This window comes from Miscanthus floridulus, chromosome 7, assembly GCF_019320115.1.
Source record: "Miscanthus floridulus cultivar M001 chromosome 7, ASM1932011v1, whole genome shotgun sequence".
NCBI classification, from domain to species: Eukaryota; Viridiplantae; Streptophyta; class Magnoliopsida; order Poales; family Poaceae; genus Miscanthus; species Miscanthus floridulus.
Window position 1 is genome coordinate 107,173,328 of NC_089586.1, and position 21,190 is coordinate 107,194,517.

General features: G+C 48.7%; 1 protein-coding gene across 2 annotated transcripts; it reads left to right on the forward strand.

Annotated features, from left to right (window-relative positions):
- The first annotated feature begins 415 nt into the window (after positions 1-415).
- On the forward strand, positions 416-13,441 carry LOC136467494 (calcium-dependent protein kinase 5-like). Of its 2 annotated transcripts, XM_066466210.1 has the most exons (7): positions 419-1,575; positions 2,425-2,568; positions 2,751-2,903; positions 3,133-3,248; positions 3,707-3,874; positions 12,233-12,457; positions 12,884-13,438. In XM_066466210.1, the coding sequence occupies exons 1-7, from the start codon at positions 819-821 to the stop codon at positions 13,004-13,006; spliced, it is 1,686 nt and encodes a 561-aa protein (XP_066322307.1). In that variant the 5' UTR covers positions 419-818; the 3' UTR covers positions 13,007-13,438. The 2 variants fall into 2 exon arrangements, with proteins under 2 accessions (XP_066322308.1, XP_066322307.1); XM_066466211.1 differs by lacking the exon at positions 2,751-2,903 and having other exon boundaries at positions 416-1,575; positions 12,884-13,441.
- Positions 13,442-21,190: the final 7,749 nt, after the last annotated feature.

The window sequence follows — 21,190 nt, forward strand, 5'->3', positions numbered from 1 at the left end:
TCATCATTTTTCTACTTCTCACTTTTTTGTATTTGGTTCGTGAAATGCACTGAGTTGATCTATCATCACCTCATTTCTTACAGGCTAATAATTAGTAATAAGTTGATTCCACCAAAATACATAGGATGAACTCATGATGCATCACCTCATAAAGCTTAGTTGACTCACAAATCAAACACACCAAAAGTCACTCAATGCGTAAGCCAAATGACCAAATGAGGGAAACCTTAGCGCAAGAAGAAATCGAAAACGTTTCCAATGCCAACAACGGAAATAACCGGTCAAAACTTTTTCTTCAGCATGTTCGTTGCTTGGTTTCAACCAGAACTTATCAGTATTTTTTCCTCACAACGAACCAACACCAGCTAGCAGGCTGTTTGACTGGATATTTTTGCATAGGAGTACGGCTGTGGTAGCAGCGCGCTGACAATGGCAGATAGTATATCCTCTCCAGTCTGCCGATCCAACCGGAGCAGCGCCACCGCCAGCCAGACAGGGCACAGCGCGACCGCAGCAAAGCGGCCTTCGCTTCGCTTTCCCCGCAGCGAGACCGACTGACCGCGAAGCCGCCGTGAACCCTCCTCCTCCCCGCCCGCGCTCCTCTCTCCCACTTGCGCCGACATCCGAGCCCCGACTCCAATTCGCACCCGAGGCGCTCTCTCCTTTCCATCTCCATCGCCCGCGCCCCGCGTCTCGTGCCCACGCCACGCCGCGACTTCTTCTCCCCCCTAAACCCCGAGGGAGGCCGAGGTACATGCGAGAGTGATCGGCGTCCCCGCCGCGCCCGCGCCCGCGCCCGCGCCCGCGCCGAGAGTGTGATGGGCAACACGTGCGGCGTCACGCTTAGATCCAAGTACTTCGCCAGCTTCCGCGGAAGCGCGTCGCAGCGCCGCGACGCGGCGGGTTACGCACCCGTCGCCGCCTCCGCGGCCGCCGATGAGCCCGCGCCGCACGGGAACGGGAAGCGAGCCACGCGTCCGGCCGAGGCGGGAGCCGCGGCGGACGGCTTAGCCCCGCCCCCCGCCCCAGGCATGCGGCGCGGGGTGCCGGCCCCCGCGGAGCTCACGGCCAACGTGCTGGGCCACCCGACCCCGAGCCTCCGCGACCACTACGCGCTCGGCCGCAAGCTGGGGCAGGGGCAGTTCGGCACCACCTACCTCTGCACGGACCTCGCCACGGGCGTGGACTACGCCTGCAAGAGTATAGCCAAGCGGAAGCTCATCACCAGGGAGGATGTCGAGGACGTGCGCCGCGAGATCCAGATTATGCACCACCTGGCCGACCACCGTAACGTCGTCGCCATCAAGGGCGCGTTCGAGGACCAGCAGTACGTCCACATCGTTATGGAGCTCTGCGCGGGCGGGGAGCTGTTCGACCGTATCATACAGCGTGGACATTACAGCGAGCGTAAGGCCGCGGAACTCACGCGCATTATCGTTGGGGTCGTCGAAGCGTGCCACTCGCTCGGGGTAATGCACAGGGATCTCAAGCCCGAGAACTTCTTGCTCGCGAACAAGGATGACGATATGTCGCTCAAGGCCATCGACTTCGGCCTCTCAGTGTTCTTCAAGCCTGGTGAGTCACCGTTGGGGGGGCTTGTGTTCATTGTGCTTGCTTTGTCTTGATGCTAATTGGTGAAACATCGATATAGTCTGCATTACAATGACTTAATTAAAAAAGGAATAAACTACGGTGGCCCAATAGGCAACCTGAACTTTTATTGCAAGTGGTGTATAATTACAATGAGACATGGAAGTCCTTGTAGATTTTTACAATGAGGTGAGGAGAGAGGAACAGAAAACAATAAAATGAGTTAAAAGCAAAACAGAGAATGACTTAGTAACGTTGGCTGTCAAGAATTGGGGAGGTTCCATCTTGGAATCATACTACTATTGAAGGAAATGCTGCGCCCAAAGTTTGTGTCCATGCAATTTTCAAGAGTTATGTCACTGCAACTCTGTAGACATGATTTATTATGCACTGCAATTGTTAGTGTGTGCTGAACAGTTTACATATTTGATTTGTTATGCAGTGATTTGCGATTGTGGGTCAGTTTCATTTTACTGTCCCAAAAGAATCATGACAATTATATTATAGATTACTGAGAGAACTTGCGAAACATTATTCAAGATAGCATTGAAAGGGGAAAACATTACTGCAAAAACATTATTCTAGATAACGTCACTGAAATTACTGGCAAAGTATTTCGACTATTTTTCTATTGCTGAAGGCAAGTTTTGAAGTCATTCAAATTAGCATTCATTTGCTTACTTGAAACGTTATTCTACTACTATCTCTTAAAACCCTCTCCCCCTTGTTCTCTTGTGCAAATGCATTCATTTGATTAGGATATTGAAGTTTACGTTCAATGCTGCTTGCTGCAGATCGTAAACCATGTTTCCCCTTGTTGTTTATTTATTTTAGGTCAAATTTTTACCGATGTTGTGGGAAGCCCTTACTATGTAGCTCCAGAAGTGCTGCGGAAACGATATGGACCAGAAGCTGATGTGTGGACAGCTGGAATAATTCTTTACATACTTCTAAGTGGCGTACCGCCATTTTGGGCAGGTACAGCTTCATCTTTGTTTTCTTCCTATTTTCAGTAAAATGTTTGCTGTTCAAAGTCCATAATATTTTTACGCGAGGTATTGGCATTCTATTGACCCTTGATTACCAAAGGTCCAAATTCAGTTTTTAATGGACAGATCTTTTCCTCTTCAAGACTGATTTTCTAAATGTAATCATTGCAGAGACACAGCAAGGAATTTTCGATGCTGTTTTGAAAGGTGTAATTGATTTTGATTCGGATCCCTGGCCTGTGATCTCTGAGAGTGCGAAGGATCTTATAATAAGAATGTTGAATCCTCTCCCATCGGAGCGCTTAACAGCACATGAAGTTCTATGTTAGTTAGTTTCACCTGTACAGAGCTTGTTGCTTCCCTTTTCTCTAATAATTTCGTTGGTTAGTTGAATATACTGTTCTTCTGTACATTTCTATTGTGCAGATACAAGTATATGCTAAGCATGGCTACTTGAAATTGTGAACAGTGACTGTGCACCCACTTTTTTTAATGCCTAGTATTAATATCTGCACAGTTGTTCTGATAAGAAACACAATTTTCTTGTGTTCAGGTCATCCATGGATTTGTGACCATGGAGTTGCTCCTGATCGTCCTCTTGATCCAGCCGTCCTGTCTCGCATCAAGCAGTTCTCAGCGATGAATAAGTTAAAGAAGATGGCTTTGCAGGTAAGAGCATTTATTTTTTCTTTGGGTGGATTATATAGTTTTTTTACATAGGTGTAGTAATGGTTCATTGGCCTTCACAATGCTTGTTCCTGTCTGGGTGCATAACAGTGAAGTTCCTGCCATTTGCATATGTGCTTAGTTTTTGTTTCTTCTTACTTTTTTCTAATCTATATTATGTAGGACCTCTGTCTTGTGAAGGCTAGTGCTTCCACTATTATATTACATGCAATTTTGATTATTGCTTTACATGATTAATTATTTATATAAATCAACTGGGTTCCATTTTCTGCAACTGATCTGCCATCTTTACCTAAGATTACCAACTGCTACCAGCCCAAGGCTATTAGTATTTTTAGTATAGTTGTGTTGGTATCGTCCTCATGTTGCTGCATTGTATTCGAGCAGCTTTCTTGACTTTTCTGTTAATAGAGGATTTGTATTTATTCTACTTCGACCAGGTAATTGCCGAGAGCCTTTCGGAGGAGGAGATTGCAGGGCTGAAGGAAATGTTCATGGCAATGGATACAGATAATAGCGGTGCAATTACATATGATGAACTGAAAGAAGGATTGAGAAAGTATGGTTCCACATTAAAGGATACTGAAATTCGTGATCTCATGGAGGCGGTAAGTTTTTTTAATATCAATTATCGCTTAGGACTTTTTGTTGTTGTTTTGGATCTGCTATGAGACAGCTTTAGGTTGTTGACGAAAAGGACCTTACGTTTAAGCTTTTGCCAGCGGGTTTTTCTTGCACAATATGATCAGTATTCTTGGATTAGGAAATATGGTATGACATGTATGCTGTTCTTGCCGTCCTAGTGTTAAGGACTTTAGGTGATATTTAAATTTGCCAGAGCTGGGAATGTTTTGGATACTAAAGATCTCTCTCTCTCTCTCTCTCTCTCTTCTCTCGAACACGCAGGAAAGCTGCGTATCATTGACCCCCCCCCCCCCCCCCCCCCCCCCCCCCCCACCCCACACACACACCACTAGAAGTTTCTGATCCTAATCACCTATTACATAAAGGCAAGACCCGACCAATGTTGGGAGAGCACAACCTTAACCTCTCTCCCTAGCAGTGAGCAGGGTGAGCCCCTTTGCCCCTGCCAGACTCCACCGCTTTACCTCCTCCATATCAAGGGCCAAAGCCGCTCTAGTGTTGGGAGCAGCTCCATTGAACACAGTCATTGCGGTGCCTCCAAATAATCCAGGATCCAAGGATGATAATAGAGTTAGCCCTTTCTTTACATCATCCGTAACCACCCTTTCCGCACTGGACACCATTCATCCAGAGATGTATCGCTGGGCTGCGGAGCGAGGGTGGAGAGGCCGACCTGCTGAAGAAGGGAAAACCAGAACTGTCTGGCAAACACGCATCCAATCAAGAGGTGTTGGATGTCTTCCTCATGAGGCAGCGATCATGGTGGGGGAGCCCTCACTTGGCCAGCCGATCTGCTGTCCAACATCGGTTATGTGCCACCAGCCACATGAAGAAGCGACACTTTGGTGGAGCCCATGACTTCCATATTCGTTCATAGGGTTCAAAGCAGATGGCACCCTAAAAAAGAGCATCATAAGCAGATTTTGCGGTGTACTGACCAGTAGTGGATAGCCTCCAAATATGTCTGTCAGGTACGCCTTCCTGAAGTACCACAGCAGAAATTATGTCCCAAAGCTCCAGGTACTCCATTAGTGCTTCCAGGGAGATGGCGCCTTGAATATCCTCCAGCCATTTATCATTATTGAGGGCCTCCATCACAGTGCGCCTTCCAGACCTCCTTTTAGTCACTAATGCATACACCTTTGGGGCAAGGTACTGGATGCTCTTCCCGGCCAGCCATCTATCTCTCCAAAATAAAGTGTTGGCCCCATCTCCAATTTCAGTACACACTGCCAGGGAGAGGAGGCTTTCAACCTCCTTACAAACTTGAAGTGGCAGGGTTGCCCAGGGCTTGTCAGGTTCAGTTTTCTGGAGCCATGGCCATCTAACCCTTACGGAATAATTCAGGGATTTCAGATCAGAGATATTCAGTCCACCAAGTTCCCGAGATCGACACACTTTAGGCCAAGCAATGAGACAGTGTCCTCCTTTTGCTTCTTTGCGACCCCTCCAGACAAAAGCTCATTTGATTTTATCGATTGCTTTAATTGCCCAAGGTGGCAGGTTAGTTGTCATGGCCAGATAAACTAACATTGCCGTGAGAACAAACTGAACCTGTACCACTCTTTCTGCTCTACTGATCGGCAATTCTGTCAATAATGGGCTGGAATTGCTCTCTAGTTAGTTTCCTAAGGGAGAGTGGTAGCCCAAGGTACTTGCTAGGGAAGTCGAGGATTTCACAAGGTAGCAGATTCTGAATGAGAGCCATATTTTCTTCCGAAAACTAAATTGGCAGCACGTTGCTCTTTTGCACATTGGTCGACCGGAAGCATCTCCAGATAGTTGGAGTATGTTCAGTGTCAAGTTAATGTCTGCAGCTGTCGGCTGGAGAAAGAGGGCCACGTCATCTGCATATAGAGAAATCCTATGCTGGATTGGCATCCTGGATAAAGGCTGCAACATGTTAAGTAATCTGCTGCTCTCCTCTGTACGGCGCGGCAGTGGCAGCGCCGAAAAGGCTCCCCTGCTGCTGCACTGTAGCCGCTGCAAGGGAAGGCGCCGAAAGGCTCACCTGCCGCACTGTAGCCACAGCAGGGGTAGGCGCTAAAGTCAGCCCTGCTGTCCCATCTAGTCACTGTAGCAGCATGGCAGTCTGACATGTCTGTGCACTAGGATTAGATGGGTAGAGTTGTATATATAGCTTTCCACTGCAACTCAATAAAGTGAGTGAGTTCCATTTTGCCATCTCCTCTGCAGAGCTGTGGCCAACGCTGGTGCTTGTGCTGTGTGTGTGCTCTGTTCTCCCTCCCTTCTTCTACCTCTAGCCATAGTGTGGTCGGCAACGTCGGTGAGCGGTCGGCTCACCCGTGCCGGAGATCCAGGGGCCAACAAGTGGTATCAGAGCCGTACAAGCGTCGTCGTCGAACTAACTGCTGGCGATGACGGACGGTTTGGAGATGGACGACAGTAGCGGCGCTGCTATGGCTGTCCAGCCACGACAGGAGGTCGTCGTGCGCAAGGTGCGGGAGGTCAGCGGCACCAGTTGGCCGACGCTGACTCGCACCAACTATGGTGAGTGGGCGGTGACCATGAAGGTCAAGCTCAGAGCCCGACGGCTCTGGAATGCCATTGACAAGGGTACCGACAACGAAGAAGGCGACATGTCAGCGTTGGAGGCTATCCTCGCTGCTGTGCCAGCGGAGTACAGGGAGCCGTTAGGGGGCGAAGAACTCTGCTAAGGAGGCGTGGGAGGCCATTGCAGCGATGCGCGTCGGCTCCGACCGCGCAAAGAAGGCGATGGCCAAGCTGCTGAAGCAGGAGTACGCCACCATCAAGTTCAAGGATGGTGAGTCGGTGGAGGACTTCTCCCTCCGCATGCAGTCGCTCATCAGCAAGCTGAGGAGCCACTGACGTCACCATCGACGAAGAAGAGGAGCGGTCTCCAAGTACCACCACTCCGTGCCGGTGAAGTACATCCAGATCGCTCTCTCCATAGAGACTGATGCTGGACTTGTCCACCCTCACCATCGAGGATATGACAGGCCAGTCTGCGGGCGGTGGACGAGCGCATGGAGCAGGCCACAGCAACGACGGACAGAGGCAAGCTGCTGCTGATAGAGGAGGAGTGGGCTGTCCGGATGAAAAAGTCCGGGGAAGCCTCCTCTTGCCGCGGTGGCGATGGCAGGCGCCGCGGCAAGGCTTCTTCGGAGAAGAAGAATAAGGTTGACCTCAACGCCTGTCGGCGCTACGGGAAGACGTGTCATTGGGCAAATGAGTGCCCAAATCGCAAGCAGGAGAAGAAGGCTAAGGCTCATTTAGCGTATGCTGATGAGGACGATGATGCCACTCTCCTGATGGCTGCGTTCTGTGCACTGCACGATGTTGAGACTAAGGAGAAGGGAGAGGTGCTGGCGGTGAAAGGGCACGGCAAGGCTCTGAAGGCTGTCAACCTCGACGAACCGCGCGCCCAAGTCCACCTCGGAAGTGTGGGCGGCGAGCAGGAGCAGCGGTGGTACCTGGACTCCGGCGCCGGCAACCACATCACTGGCTCCAAGGAAGCCTTCTCCGAGCTCGACGGCCACGTGATCGGCACGGTGAAGTTCGGTGACGGCTCAAGGGTAGCGATCCGAGGACTCGACACCATCATCTTTAGGTGCCAGAACGGCGAGCACCGCGCGCTGACGGATGTATATTACATCCCGCAGCTGCGTTCAAGCATCATCAGCATTGGTCAGCTGGATGAGCGCGGCAGCGAGGTATTGATCAAGGACGGCGTCCTCAGGATCAGGGACCGGGAACAACGGATTCTTGCCAAGGTGAAGAGGTCTCGGAACCGGCTGTACCTGCTCGACTTGAAGGTGGAGCAGCCGGTGTGCCTGGCAGCACGGTACACCGAGGAGCCGTGGCTGTGGCATGCCCGGTTCGGCCATCTTAGCTTCGACGCACTCGGTCGGCTGGAGAAGATGGTTCGAGGGCTGCCCCACATCAAGCACGCAGGCGAGCTGTGTGACAGTTGCCTGGCCGGGAAGCAGAGGATCCTGCCATTCCCAAAGGCGGCCAAGTATCGCACGGCGGACGCTCTCGAGCTCGTCCACGGTGATCTCTGCGGGCCAATCACGCCAGCCACAAACGGTGGTCGGCGGTACTTCCTCCTGCTCGTGGATGATTGCAGTCGCTATGTGGCTGCAACTCCTGACGAGCAAGGACGAGGCGGCGGAGGCGATCAAGAAGTTCAAGGCGCGCGTGGAGGCGGAGAGCGGTAAGAAGTTGCGCGTGTTGTGGACTGATCGCGGCGACGAATTCACTTCGGTGGAGTTCGTTGCGTACTGCGCGGATCAAGGTGTGGTGCGACACCACACCGCACCGTACTCGCCACAGCAAAATGGCATGGTGGAGCGGCTGAACCAGATGGTGGTTGGCATGGCTCGATCCATGATGAAGGCCAAGAGCATGCCGGCAAGGTTCTGGGATGAGACGGTGACTACGATGGTGTTCATCCTCAACCGCGCGCCCACAAAGGCCCTAAAGGGCGTGACGCCGTTTGAAGCTTGGTATGGGCGCAAGCCGAGCGTGTCCTTCCTCCGGACATTCGACTGCATCAGCCACGTTAGGAAGACGAAGTCGGTCCTCACCAAACTGGAGGACAGGAGCACACCGATGGTGCTCCTGGGCTACGAGGAAGGTAACAAGGCGTACCGACTCTACGACCCACGTGGAGGCAAGGTGGTTTTCTCGCGCGACGTCGTTTTTGACGAGAAGGCGGCCTGGGACTGGGACAGTCCGGGTGGGACTGGGACAGTCCGGGCATAGGAGAAGCTGGCGGCTTCACCAGCATCTTCGTCGTCAAGCACTTGGTCATTCATGGTGGTGGAGACGCTGGAGAGGAGGTGCCGACCACTCCACAGAGCCGAGCACTCTTGGGGCGGTGCCGAGCACTCCGGGAGGGATGCCGAGCACTCTAGGAGTGGTGCCAAGCGGTCCTGCAGTGGTGCCGACCACTCCAGGACGGGTGCTGAACGCTCCCGTAGTGGAGCCGAGAGGTCTTGTAGTGGTGCCAACCACTCCAAGACTGGTGCCGAGCACTCTTGCAGTGGTGCAAACCACTCCATGAGTGGTGACGAGCGGTCCAGGAGTAGTGCCGAGCACTGCAGCCGGGGTGCCGAGCACTTCAAGTGCTGTGCCGACCACTCCGGCGGAACAGGGGACTCCATTGACGCCGATCGAGTTCGCCTCACCTCCAAACGACATCACTGAGTTCGTGGATGCCTTCCACGACGGTGAGGAGGTGCGGTTCCGCAGGCTGGACGACATCGTCTGCGGCATAGGGCCCTCAGGCCTGGCGGGTCGGCTGCTCGATGACCCAGAGCTGCTTCTCGTCAGTGCAGAGGAACCACCCACGTTCGCGCTGGCCGAGCGCGATGCAAATTGGCGACGGACGATGCTGGAGGAGATGAAGGCGATCGAGGAACATGAGACTTGGGAGCTCGTCGATCCTCCTCCAAGATGTCGTCCGAGCGGCCTAAAGTGGGTGTACAAGGTCAAGCGTGACGAGCGCGGTGCCATTGTCAAGCACAAGGCGTCTCGTCGCCCGAGGTTTTGTCCAGCGCGAGGGCATCGACTTCGAGGAAGTCTTTGCGCCGGTAGCGCACATAGAGTCTATCCGACTACTGCTAGCTTTGGCAGCAGCGAAGGACTGGCGCGTCCATTACCTGGACGTAAAATCGGCCTTCCTCAACGGCGAGCTGGCGGAGACGGTCTCCGTCAGGCAATCTCCGGGTTTCGCCGTCAAGGGAGCAGAGCATAGGGTGCTCCTACTGCGCAAGGCGCTCTTCGGGCTGCGGCAGGCCCCACGAGCGTGGAACGCCAAACTTGATGCCACGCTGGGCGAACTTGGGTTCACACGGTGCGCAACCGAGCACGCGCTCTACACGCGGCGACGGGGGAAGGAGGAGCTCGTCGTCGACGTGTATGTGGACGACTTGATCGTCACCGGCGCGCGTGCGGAGGACATCGACAGTTTCAAGCACGAGATGGCGGCTCGTTTTCGAATGAGCGATCTCGGCGCGCTCTCCTACTACCTCGACATCGAGGTGAGACAGGGGAAGGAGGCGCTCACGCTCGGTCAGAGCGCGTACGCCTCGAAGCTGTTGGAGCGGAGCAGCATAGCTGAGTGCAAGCCGTGCGTGACTCCGATGGAGGAGCGGCTGAAGCTAACGAAGGCCAGTACCGCGGCGAGGGTAGATGCAACACTCTACCGGTCGGCGATCTGCGCTACCTAGTCCACACGAGGCCGGACATTGCGTTCACCATGGGCTACGTCAGCCGCTTCATGGAGGATCCCCGAGAGGATCACTGAGCCGCGGTGAAACGACTGCTGCGCTACATCAAGGGGATGGTGGATCAGGGGATCATCTTCCTCAAGACCGGCGGAAGTGGGCTGCAGCTCACTGTATTCAGCGATGCAGACATGGCGGAGGACATCGACGAACGGCGGAGCACCTCTGGCGTGCTCGTCTTCCTCGGGTCAGCTCTAATCTCATGGTTGTCGCTGAAACAGAAGGTGGTGGCGCTGTCCACGTACGAGGCAGAGTACGTGGCGGCGTCCACAGCGGCGTGCCAAGCTGTGTGGCTGCGCCAGCTGCTGGGCGAGATGACCAGTGTGGAAGCTCACCCACCAGCATTGATGGTGGACAACCAGCCCGCCATCGCCCTCGCGAAGAATCCGGTTCTCCACGACCGGAGCAAGCACATCGACGTCAAGTTTTACTTCCTCAGGGACTGTGTCGATGGAGGGCAGATCGTCATCGAGTTCGTCGAAACTGGTCGGCAACTCACGAACGTCCTCATCAAGCCGTTCGGCCGTCTTCAGTTCACGGAGCTGAAGAAGATGATCGGCATGGTGGAGGTTCTAGGGTTAGTAGTAGGATTAGGGAAATAATTGTTAAGTAATCTGCTACTCTCCTCTGTACGGCGCGACAGGGGCAGGCGCCGAAAGGGCTCCCCTGCTGCTGCACTGTAGCCGTTGCAGGGACAGGCGCCGAAAGGCTCACCTGCCGCACTGTAGCCACAGTAGGGGCAGGCGTCAAAGTCAGTCCTGCTGTCACTTCCAGTCACTGTAGCAGCCTGACATGTCTGTGCACTAGGATTAGATGTGTAGAGTTGTATATATAGCTTCCTACTGCAACTCAGTAAAGTGAGTGAGTTCAGTTTTGCCATCTCCTCTGCAGAGCTCCGGCCAACGCTGGTGCTTGTGCTGTGTGTGTGCTCTGTTCTCCCTCCCTTCTTCTACCTCTAGCCATAGTGTGTGGTCGGCAACATCGGTGAGCGGTTGGCTCACCCATGTCGGAGATCCAGGGGCCAACACAGCAGACCATCTTCTGAGCCTCTTGTGACCATCCAATTCAGAACATCCATGACCAGAATGAAAAGCAATGGGGAGAGGGGATCTCCCTGACGGAGCCCTCTTCTGTGCTGTATGTAGTCACCAGGGGTGCCATTCAGCAGGACCTGAGTAGATGATGAGACAATCAAGACACACAGCAGATCACGCCATCTTGACCCAAAGCCAAGTTTTTCCAACACCTCCAACAGAAACGACCATGATATGGAGTCAAAGGCTTTTGTGATGTCAAGTTTTAGGAGGATCCTTGGCTGTTTTTGAGAGTGCAAGAATTTAACCGTCTGTTGGACCAGCATAAAATTATCTTGGATGAACTGTCTTTTGATAAAGGCACTTTGATTGGGAGAGACCATTTCATCAAGGCGACCAGCCAATCTGTTGGCCAAGATTTTCGTCACCAATTTGGCAAAACTTGATCGAAAGCCATTGCATTGACTGATGTATTTCAGAATTTTGAGACTGAATAAGTTTTTGTCATTTTCATCTTTTTGTTATGCTGTGATGTCTTGGCTACAATAAAAAGTTTCATGTTTCAGGCATTCCATGGCTAAAATTTCCTTTAAACAATAATGGTTCTGTTTCCGATGAATTTGCTTATATGTTACTACTCAATGTGCGTGAAAGCCATTTTTATTTTTCATGTCCTTATAATTCAATAAATACTCCATATGGAGGCCGTGAGTTATGATGTATTCCCCCCATTCCAAATTATAAGATGTTTTGGCTTTTCTACGTACATAGCTTTTGCTATGCACTTAGATATACACTATATCTAGATGCATAATAAAAAACAATGTATTTAGAAAAGTCAAAACGTCTTATAATTTGTAATGGAGGGAGTACGAATTTTAGAATGAGCGCTTCTTTTTTAATGAATCTCAGTGGGGGGGTTTCCACCCAGAATTAGTTTTTAGAATTAGTCCTAAAGTGTGAAGTAGACTACATGATAATTAGTTACCTTTGTTTTATTTGAATCATTTAGGCTGATATAGACAACAGTGGGACCATTGATTATATAGAATTCATTGCTGCTACATTGCACCTCAATAAACTGGAGCGTGAGGAACATCTAGTTGCAGCATTTTCGTATTTTGACAAAGATGGCAGTGGTTACATTACTGTGGATGAGCTTCAACAAGCGTGCAAAGAGCATAACATGCCAGCTGCTTTTCTTGATGATGTGATTAAAGAAGCTGACCAGGATAATGTAAGTATATTGATTTTCTTATGTTAACTTTGCATTAGTTTGGGTTTAAATTCTAGTTATCCCATGCATAAAGGATGCACTGAATCTCATTTCGTTGTATTTGTAAAGAAGCAGGAAAATTTTGCATTGTAGCCATCCTTGGACAAGAATGATTTCTGATATATATACCTGAACTGCATAGCATACATTATTTGTCTGGGAAAATATGATCTGAACGCTTGCTGATTGATGTAAAAGGACCTGAAGATGTACAGTATTTGTTTGCTGTTGCGCAACCTGTAAATTCCCTTGCCTGTTTGTGTCGCTGGTATTTCTTCAGTATATTAAATAAAAAATGTTTACAACTTCTGCATTTTGCACACAGCATATATGACCTACCACTTCAACATGTACAGTAACTGCCCTTTTTCTGTTTTCCTTAATCAGGATGGGCGCATTGATTACGGGGAATTTGTTGCCATGATGACAAAGGGCAATATGGGAGTTGGGAGGAGAACAATGAGAAACAGCTTGAACATAAGCATGAGAGACACGCCTGGTGCCCTCTGAAGTCCGAACATCCAATAAATTTGTTGCAGTATGAGAGACAACGCCTGGTACAGGCTGCAGAGAGCTTCTTCCAATCCCTTCTTCCACGGATTCTGCCTACATTTTTTGGTTGCTATATCTGCTGAAGCATTGTAGGGGCGTGTTTCAGGAATTCAGGGTACTGTAGGGTAACTCCTGCTGTTTCCTCGGTGAAAAGCGTGAAAATTACTATGCATTAGTTGGAGTGTTTGGATCAACCGAGGCTAATTTTAGTAGTCAATTATTGAAATATATAGATTCACTAGAGCTAATTTTAGTAGCTAACTATTAGCTGCTTGATCTCGCATTTCAGTCAGCATGATGAGTTTTTTTCCTAGATAGAAAATAATCTATTTCCGCAAAGTTTTAATTCGGACAATTATTATTGCTCTGTTCGCTTGGCTGATAAGCCATGACTAAAAGTACGGTTGGCTAATTTGTTATGAAAGAAAAATATTGTTTGTTGGTTGAAAAAGTACGGCTTATAAATCAAACGAACAGGTCGTATCTTAAAAAAAAAAAGCGCTGAAAAAAAGAGTTATCCACTCTCGTTTGGTCGCCAATCGCCATCGCCGGACACCGGAAGCGATCCACTCACTGCGCTCGCTCGTCCGCGCGCGACGTGCAATGGCACCGCGGGCCAGCACTAGCAGTGGGCAGTGGCTCCAGCAACAGGCCGTTGACTCCCGGCAACTTGCCCACGGGTCCGGGCCGGCTTCCAGCGCGGCGGCGCAGCGAAGGATTCGCGGAAACCGTCGCTGCCGACCAGTCGGACGCGAGTCGCTCGCCGACCCCCCGTGAGCATTTCTACGGGATTATACGAATTTCGGCCCATGCGCGATACAGCAGTGCGAGCACAACCCACGGCCCACCCAGTTACCTACGACGTGGGCGCATTCAGCGCGAGCTTATTCTTTCGGTGCGGTTACATACGACGTGGACGCATTCCAGGTACGTACATGTTTCTCTTTTTTTTTTCTTATTATTATGTTTCTTTTTTATATGGATTTTTATTCTTATTTTTATTTATTTATTTTTCTAATATTTACTTTATTTTCCCCTAAATTTTATGTATCTGTTTTATGCTTTTTGCGTTTCTTTTTCCTTTCGTTCATTCTTTTTCTTTTTCTTTTCTTTTTTTGTTTAATTTTTTCTTTTATGTGGTCTTTTATTTTTATTATCATTTTCTTTATCTTTAATTCTTTTCTTTTCTTCTATTTCTTTTTTCCTTCCCTTTCTTTTTTCATTTTTCCTTTTGTGGCGGTCTTTTATTATTCTTTTTGTTTCCTTTTTCTATTTTCTTTTTTTTATTGTATGTGTGGCAGAACCATTTAGTCTAATGTCTTTCAGGAGTACTTGTCTTTTTATTAGACACTAAGTACTCAAGGGAGGACACTAAATTACGCAGTTCTGTCGAGCGCGCCCCAATAAAAAACTCGAAAATCCACATTTTTTTATCAGGATCACAAATGAGAGAATAAAGCTTACAACATTTTAGCCATTTCTTACATTACTTTCCATGCAATATCAGAGTATAATATTTATTATTTATAATAGCAGAATATGATCATGTTATAAGAGTTGTGAACAATTTAATTTAACAGTGGAATATAAACATGTGATCAGAGTTACAGCGAAAATAAATATCTATTCATGACATGATGAAGCATTGATATATAAACTATGACAACAAATTATAAAACTTCTATTTATAAAAATATTTAGTGAGAGTTATAAATAAAAACTATGATCGCAACGTAAAGAAATCCTCTCTGAGCCCACCAGGAGGGTTCCACACACAAGAGTCAGCTCTAGCATCCGTCTGTCACCTGCAACATGGGGGAAACAAAACCCTAAGTACTCAATTATACTCAACAAGACTTACCCGATAGAAGAAAATAAAAGACTAAAGATATGCAAGCCTATTTAGCTTATGGATTTATTACATCTGCAGGAGCATTACTAAACGTGCGTCCTTATATTTAATTTTATTAGCAGTCAACATTAGTTCATTAACTAACCATTCTATGTAAGCACCTGTGCTACTTTCAAGCAGGTGGTAAGCAATCAGAATCATTTTACCATGTTTCATCTTTCAGTTCTTACTAGAGTGCTAGACTAGAGAAATCGTACCGAATCATCCGGCGATTAGCGAACCAATGTATCCCAGCTAGATACCCTAAAATACATGCCCCGCTTGTACCCCAAACACAAGCAAGACCAACTCACTACCCTCCTATCATGGGGTTCAGGTCTCCGTCCAAACTTGTACTCCAAGCCCCCGCTCCTGAGTCTCGGATTCAATGCGGTGCTTAGACCTCCACCATCCCCGCCTCCAATCATCGGTCTGGAAAGTGCCGGAACCCATAACAAGAGAGCAATGAGCCTTTCCACGCCCATACATAAGTATATGTTCTGAATAATAAGTCTATGATCTGACTACCATCCATTGCAACGGCCGGTCCTTAACCGACATAGGCGAAACAAGTGCAACCCGAGCCTCGCTCGAATGCCAAACTAAGTCCGGATCCAAAGTACTATTCTGTTCGATCTCTAATTATCATTCATATATATTCCATGTGATTGTTATATAATAACAACAATAATATCTTTCATATCTCTCGCGAGTGACAGGCAATTACTCGACTTTTATTGGAGTCCTGTAGCATAGCAATCTACACGATCCTGTCATACTAGTAAAACTCATAGGGTAAGGATATATATATATATATATATATATATATATATATATATATATATATATATGCAAGTGGGTTTCATTCAACTCCTTAAACTTAATGCACAAGCATAAATTAAAGTGCAGAATAATAGGGGTTATACACCGGAGCTTGCCTGGGTAAGATATAACCAAAAGTTAGCATCCCATCGTGGCGGCATGATCACCATGGCACCATTTTTTTTGCTACTCCGGTCATCTCCATGGTCCATCGTTGTTTCTATTATGATATACGTGGATGCAACGCATAGATGTAAATAATCAACGACAGCCAAAACTCTTAGAAATTCGATCGACCGGACGCTCTGGTCAGTTCTCCCAAAAACCCAGTGTTTAAGTTGTGATCGGACGCTGGACAACGTCCGATCAGCACTGACCGAACGTGGCCGGTCATGATTTTCTCTCTCTAGAACCTTACTGGAGTCGACCGGACGCTGGCACCCAGCGTCCGGTCGCTCACCTCTCAGCGTCCGGTTGCGCCAGACTATTTCACCTTGATCAAATGAATTGATTGGACTCTGTGCCAGCGTCTGGTCACACCAGAACCAGCGTCCGGTCACACTGGAACTAGCATCCAATCAGCATTTAACCCTCCATTCACTTCCAACTCTCAATCATACATGAATGAAGTTTGCTCCAATTGATCTAAGAGCTTTTTAGGAGCTACCTAGTGCTAGATTTGACAAGTGTACACCACACCTAACCCATTAGACTCACATAGGTCAAACTAACCATCTATACCCCCCTTAATAGTATGGCCAAAGGAAAAACAGGTCCTAAACTACTCTAAGTGTCTCTCTAACTCCAAAACAACACTTAGAACTAGTTCATCCTTAACCTTGTCGTCTATCCTTTAAAAACTAAAACAATTTCCATCGTAGGGGCATGACAACCATGATTGCCCAATCAATCTCCATTACCATGACCTAACTTAATTGCCTCTGTAAAACACACGTTAGTCATAGTAATTACGTATTGTCATTAATTACCGAAACCCAACTAGGGGCCTAGATGCTTTCAATCTCCCTCTTTTTGGTGATTGATGACAATACCACTTTGAGTATATGAAAGAGATGAGGTTTTCAACATGCTTGGTTCATATAAGCTTTTGACAATAAGAACAAAAGAGTTAGGCAAGCTTATATGACCCAAGCCAACACGATGTACTCAAAAGATATGAAATAAGCATAAGTACAAGTAATAAGGCTCATTTGCATCGGAGTAAAACACGGAAGCAAAGCAAATGAACATAACACAAGTGATATGACATATAAATAATTCAAAGTAGAGAGCACACATGTCACATATCACATAACTATCACGATCATGTAGATATCACCATCACATAAATATAGTTCGATGTATGAAAGTAAACACATAATGCATAATAGTGTATCACACATAAAAACCAAATATAATAGATAAGCTAAACTCCCACTAGATAAGTCGCTCCCCCTAAGTCTAACATACTCGATCCCTCTCCCCCTTTGGCGTCAAACACTAAAACCTAAGGGTCGGTCGGCGGGGCTGCAGCGGACGAGTCGGGCGCTAAGTTGCGAGGAGCGAGCTAGAACTGTGTGCCATCATCATCTAATCCTAAGCTCTTAGCAGTCTAACCCTCTATTGCTGGAAGTGATGCTGAAGCGGTCTGGGTCAGATCAAGGACTGGTGTGGCCTAAGACTCTGTAGGTATGACTGTAGCAGGCAGCTCTGATGATGCAACTAAAGAAGGGAGCGTCTCTGTAGTCCTGGTAATAGGTGCAACTGTGGAAGGACCTGAGACATGTAGATATGGTGGAGTAGGCTGCCATGTCAACTCACTAAAGGTAGCACCAAGGCTCCTAGAGACTATAGTATCTGGCACAGCAGCGAGGAAGTCTGAGCCGGTGTGAAGCCTGTCTGAAAAGGTGTGAACTGCAGGGCTGGCACTGGCAAGGTAAACCACTAGGACACCTGCTCTATAGGTGAAGCAAACTGAGTAGTAGTATGTCCCTAACTCTGAAGCCCACTAGGCTGTACAACTGGAGTCATGGAAGTGGTGGCAAGCTGGCCGATCTGGGGTGAAGGATGTGGCGGTCGAGCCCCAATAGCTATCACAACATGCTGCATAAACCCGAGTAACTGCTGCTGCATGAGAAGCTACTGCTGCTACTGTTGGATCGCCTGCTGCTATCGCTGAAACTCATCCTGCCTGGTCTGAAACTATGTAAAAGTAGCAGCGGTCTCCTAGGCCTGATGAGCCTGATCCTACCTCATCCGCTCAAGGATAGCAAGTAGAGCGGGGTCTGTCTGTGGTGCAGGTGGAGCTGAACTGGAGCTACCGGCCTCATGGTCATGTCGTCGTGGAGGCATATGAGGGATGTCCTGGTAGTCATCATTAGTACTGTCACTGGGGTCGCTCTCGACCATCCCCTCCTGCTGAGCATCTAGCTGCTTCTCCTCTATAGCTGCTATGCCCTTGATGGTCTCATCCTACTAGGCTATAGTCTTTGGCACCTCTGGACGATGGTGTGGCTGGCTGGGTGTCCTCCCTACTCTATAGCGGAGCATCTGAGTCATGTTGTATGTAGGGAACTCTGTAGTAGCATCACTATACTCTGCTAGCATCTTAGGTGGCCTCACAGTAACTGCCCTATGAATTAGAAAAGTAATCTAGTGGGCATAGGGCAACTGTCGGTGACCTCTGAACCCTTCTACAATAGTATCCTCCATCTCTGATAGTAGGAGATCCCAAATATCAAATATAGTCTGCTACATCAGAGAGTTCAGTAGCCATAACTGTATGTGAGTCAAGCCCTCGCGATATCCCATCCTAGGAAGCAAGGTCCTCCTCATGATAGCATCAAGCACTCTAGCTGTAGGAGTGAGGTCACTAGGTGTCCTGCTCGACCCTTTACCGAATGGCTCTGTGAAGCAATGGCGGACCAAATCTATAGAAGGCACCATACCACCATGAGGGCGTCTAGGAGGCGCTGTCTATCTATAGCAAACCTCATGTAGCCGGACTGGCTACTCCTAAAGCCTGAGAATCTCTCTGACCCTGAAGCTCATCAGCCTATAATCTCTACCTCTGAATGCAAAGTGTATAAATCTATGCTGCGGGTCAATCCAAAGTGTAGCATGGAATATATAAGCCTGTCTATCCAAGTAAGTCTGTCAGCCCAGGCAAGTAAGATAGGTAAGGGCGAATATGCTCTCTAGCTGCTGCTACAATGGACTCAACGTTCCACACCCTCTAAGATCTGAATGCTGTCCCACTATTAAGATATGCATTAGAAAAATCTTCCTATAGAGGTGTATAGAAGCCCTCTGATGCACGCTCATCCCACCTCGGTGGAAACCACTCCTCGAATAGAATGAACCTGAGCTGCTGCACTTGCTTGGCCGTGGCGGCCCTCAAATCCAGATGAGTCACTAGAGGCGGACCCTGTGGTCTGGGAGGCGGATGAGAACCCCTCCGCTGTGTCTCTACCCTCAATGTCACCTAGGTACGGGTACGACTTGAGCGGTGAAGCAGTGGTGCCGGCTCTGTCTCCTCTATCTGCTCTCCCTCCTGAGTTTGCTCTACTGACTGTGGCTCCTGCTATGACTCCTCCTGAGGCTAACTCTCATCAATAGCGACACGCCATCCTCCAACCATGGATGTCCTAGCTAGACCACCATGATGATGGTCAACCTCCTAGACAGCGGCCCTCTAAGCTAGAGAAAGCTGATCGACAATCTGTACTCCACTCCTAGCACCTCCTACCTCTGCACGCTCTATGGCGACTGCAACTGCGGCTGCTCTCGCTGTATCTGCATCTGGATACTTGCGCTTCTTTGTTGCAAGCTTCTTCGTCGCCTTGCCCTTTGTGTTAGTAGGCAAGCAAGGCAGATGCCTCGGATCCTCATCACCTAGACCACCTACGACATTCTTGACACGGGCCATCTAAAATGAACTGCTACCTCTGACAAAGATCAACTACCAACTGTCACTTCCGAGGCTTAGCCTCGATCCGTACTCAGGAGCTTAGCCCTAAGTTTACTGTCAACTGCCAAAGTGACCTCAGAAACATTGACTCGCTGCATGTTAGAATAGATCAGATATATGAATAATTATAATATATCTAGAGATACGAAACCCTAAGAAAGCAAGCAATAGATATGAAATTGGAAACGAGGGCTTGCTACCTGATGAACCGGTGAATCAACTAGAAGAGGAACAAATCGGGGAACCACCGGATCAGCAATGCGAGGCTAGGGTTGCCATGCGTTGTGGATCGGTAGTGCAATGCGGTGAATCGGCCATGGAGAGGCAAAGTGGGCACTGGCACGTGCTAGTGAGGTGAGGCTCGGTGGTGCTTGGGCACGGCAGCACTGGAGCAGGGCACAGCGGCACTGGAGCAGGGCACGACGACGGCGCTGGCGCAGAGCACGACAATGGCGCTGGCGTAGGGCACGGTGACATAGGGAAGGCGAGGGCATGGATGGTGCGAGCACGAGCGCGGGGCAAGGTCGTGGCGGCGCAGCGAGCTATGGTGGCGCATCTAGGGTTTAGGTGACGGAGGCGCGGCGGCGATGTTGGCGTATGTGGCTTTAGGTCAAAACACCGGTGCGGTACGGTTATATGGTGGCCCCTAGCGAGACAGAAAAGGAAACGGAGAAGAAGTCCTGAACCCGCATGATTTCTACTGACCGGACGCTCTGGTGGCAACGACCGGACGCTACCACCTAGAGTCCAGTCGATTCTAGAGAGGTCCAAAATACTTTGAACCATGATCGAACGCGTTCGATCACCACTGACCGGACACAGCTAGAGTCTGGTCTAACTTGTCTCCTTCGTCTTCGCTCGACCAAACATAGGAACGCCTTCTGACCGGACGCTAGACAGCAGAGTCCGGTCACTCCTTCGCAGCAAGGTTCACCTCCTATGAACTGACCGGACGCTGGACTTCAGAGTCCGATGCAGCGTCCGATCACTCTTTTCCAGCAAATCTTCAAAGTTCCTTCATGCTTCATGTTCCCAATCAAGTCCAAACTTTAAAAAAATCCGAATAAACACCAATTGGGACTGATGTGAGTGACCTCTCTCAAACCCTCAAAATTTTCAAAGTATTTTGCCTTAGGCTATAATTCTTTTTATGAAAATAGACAATAAGAGGGCAATAGAAGAGAAACGACAAAGCAACATTCATGCACATGCAATACTTGAAAGTAATTCTAGTTGCTTGACAAGTTTGATCCAAGGTTAAGGTTCTTCACATGCTTTACGGCAGTTATCTTAACCATGTTAGACAAGTCATATATGCATTACCATAAAGTAAACATGTTGTATATTATATTGCAATGCAAGGGACAACACAAGCTCATTTTCTAGTGAAGTTGCTAAAATCAAGAACATTGAGCTCATTCCGCAATCGACAAAAAGTCTCCTCATCTAACGGTTTAGT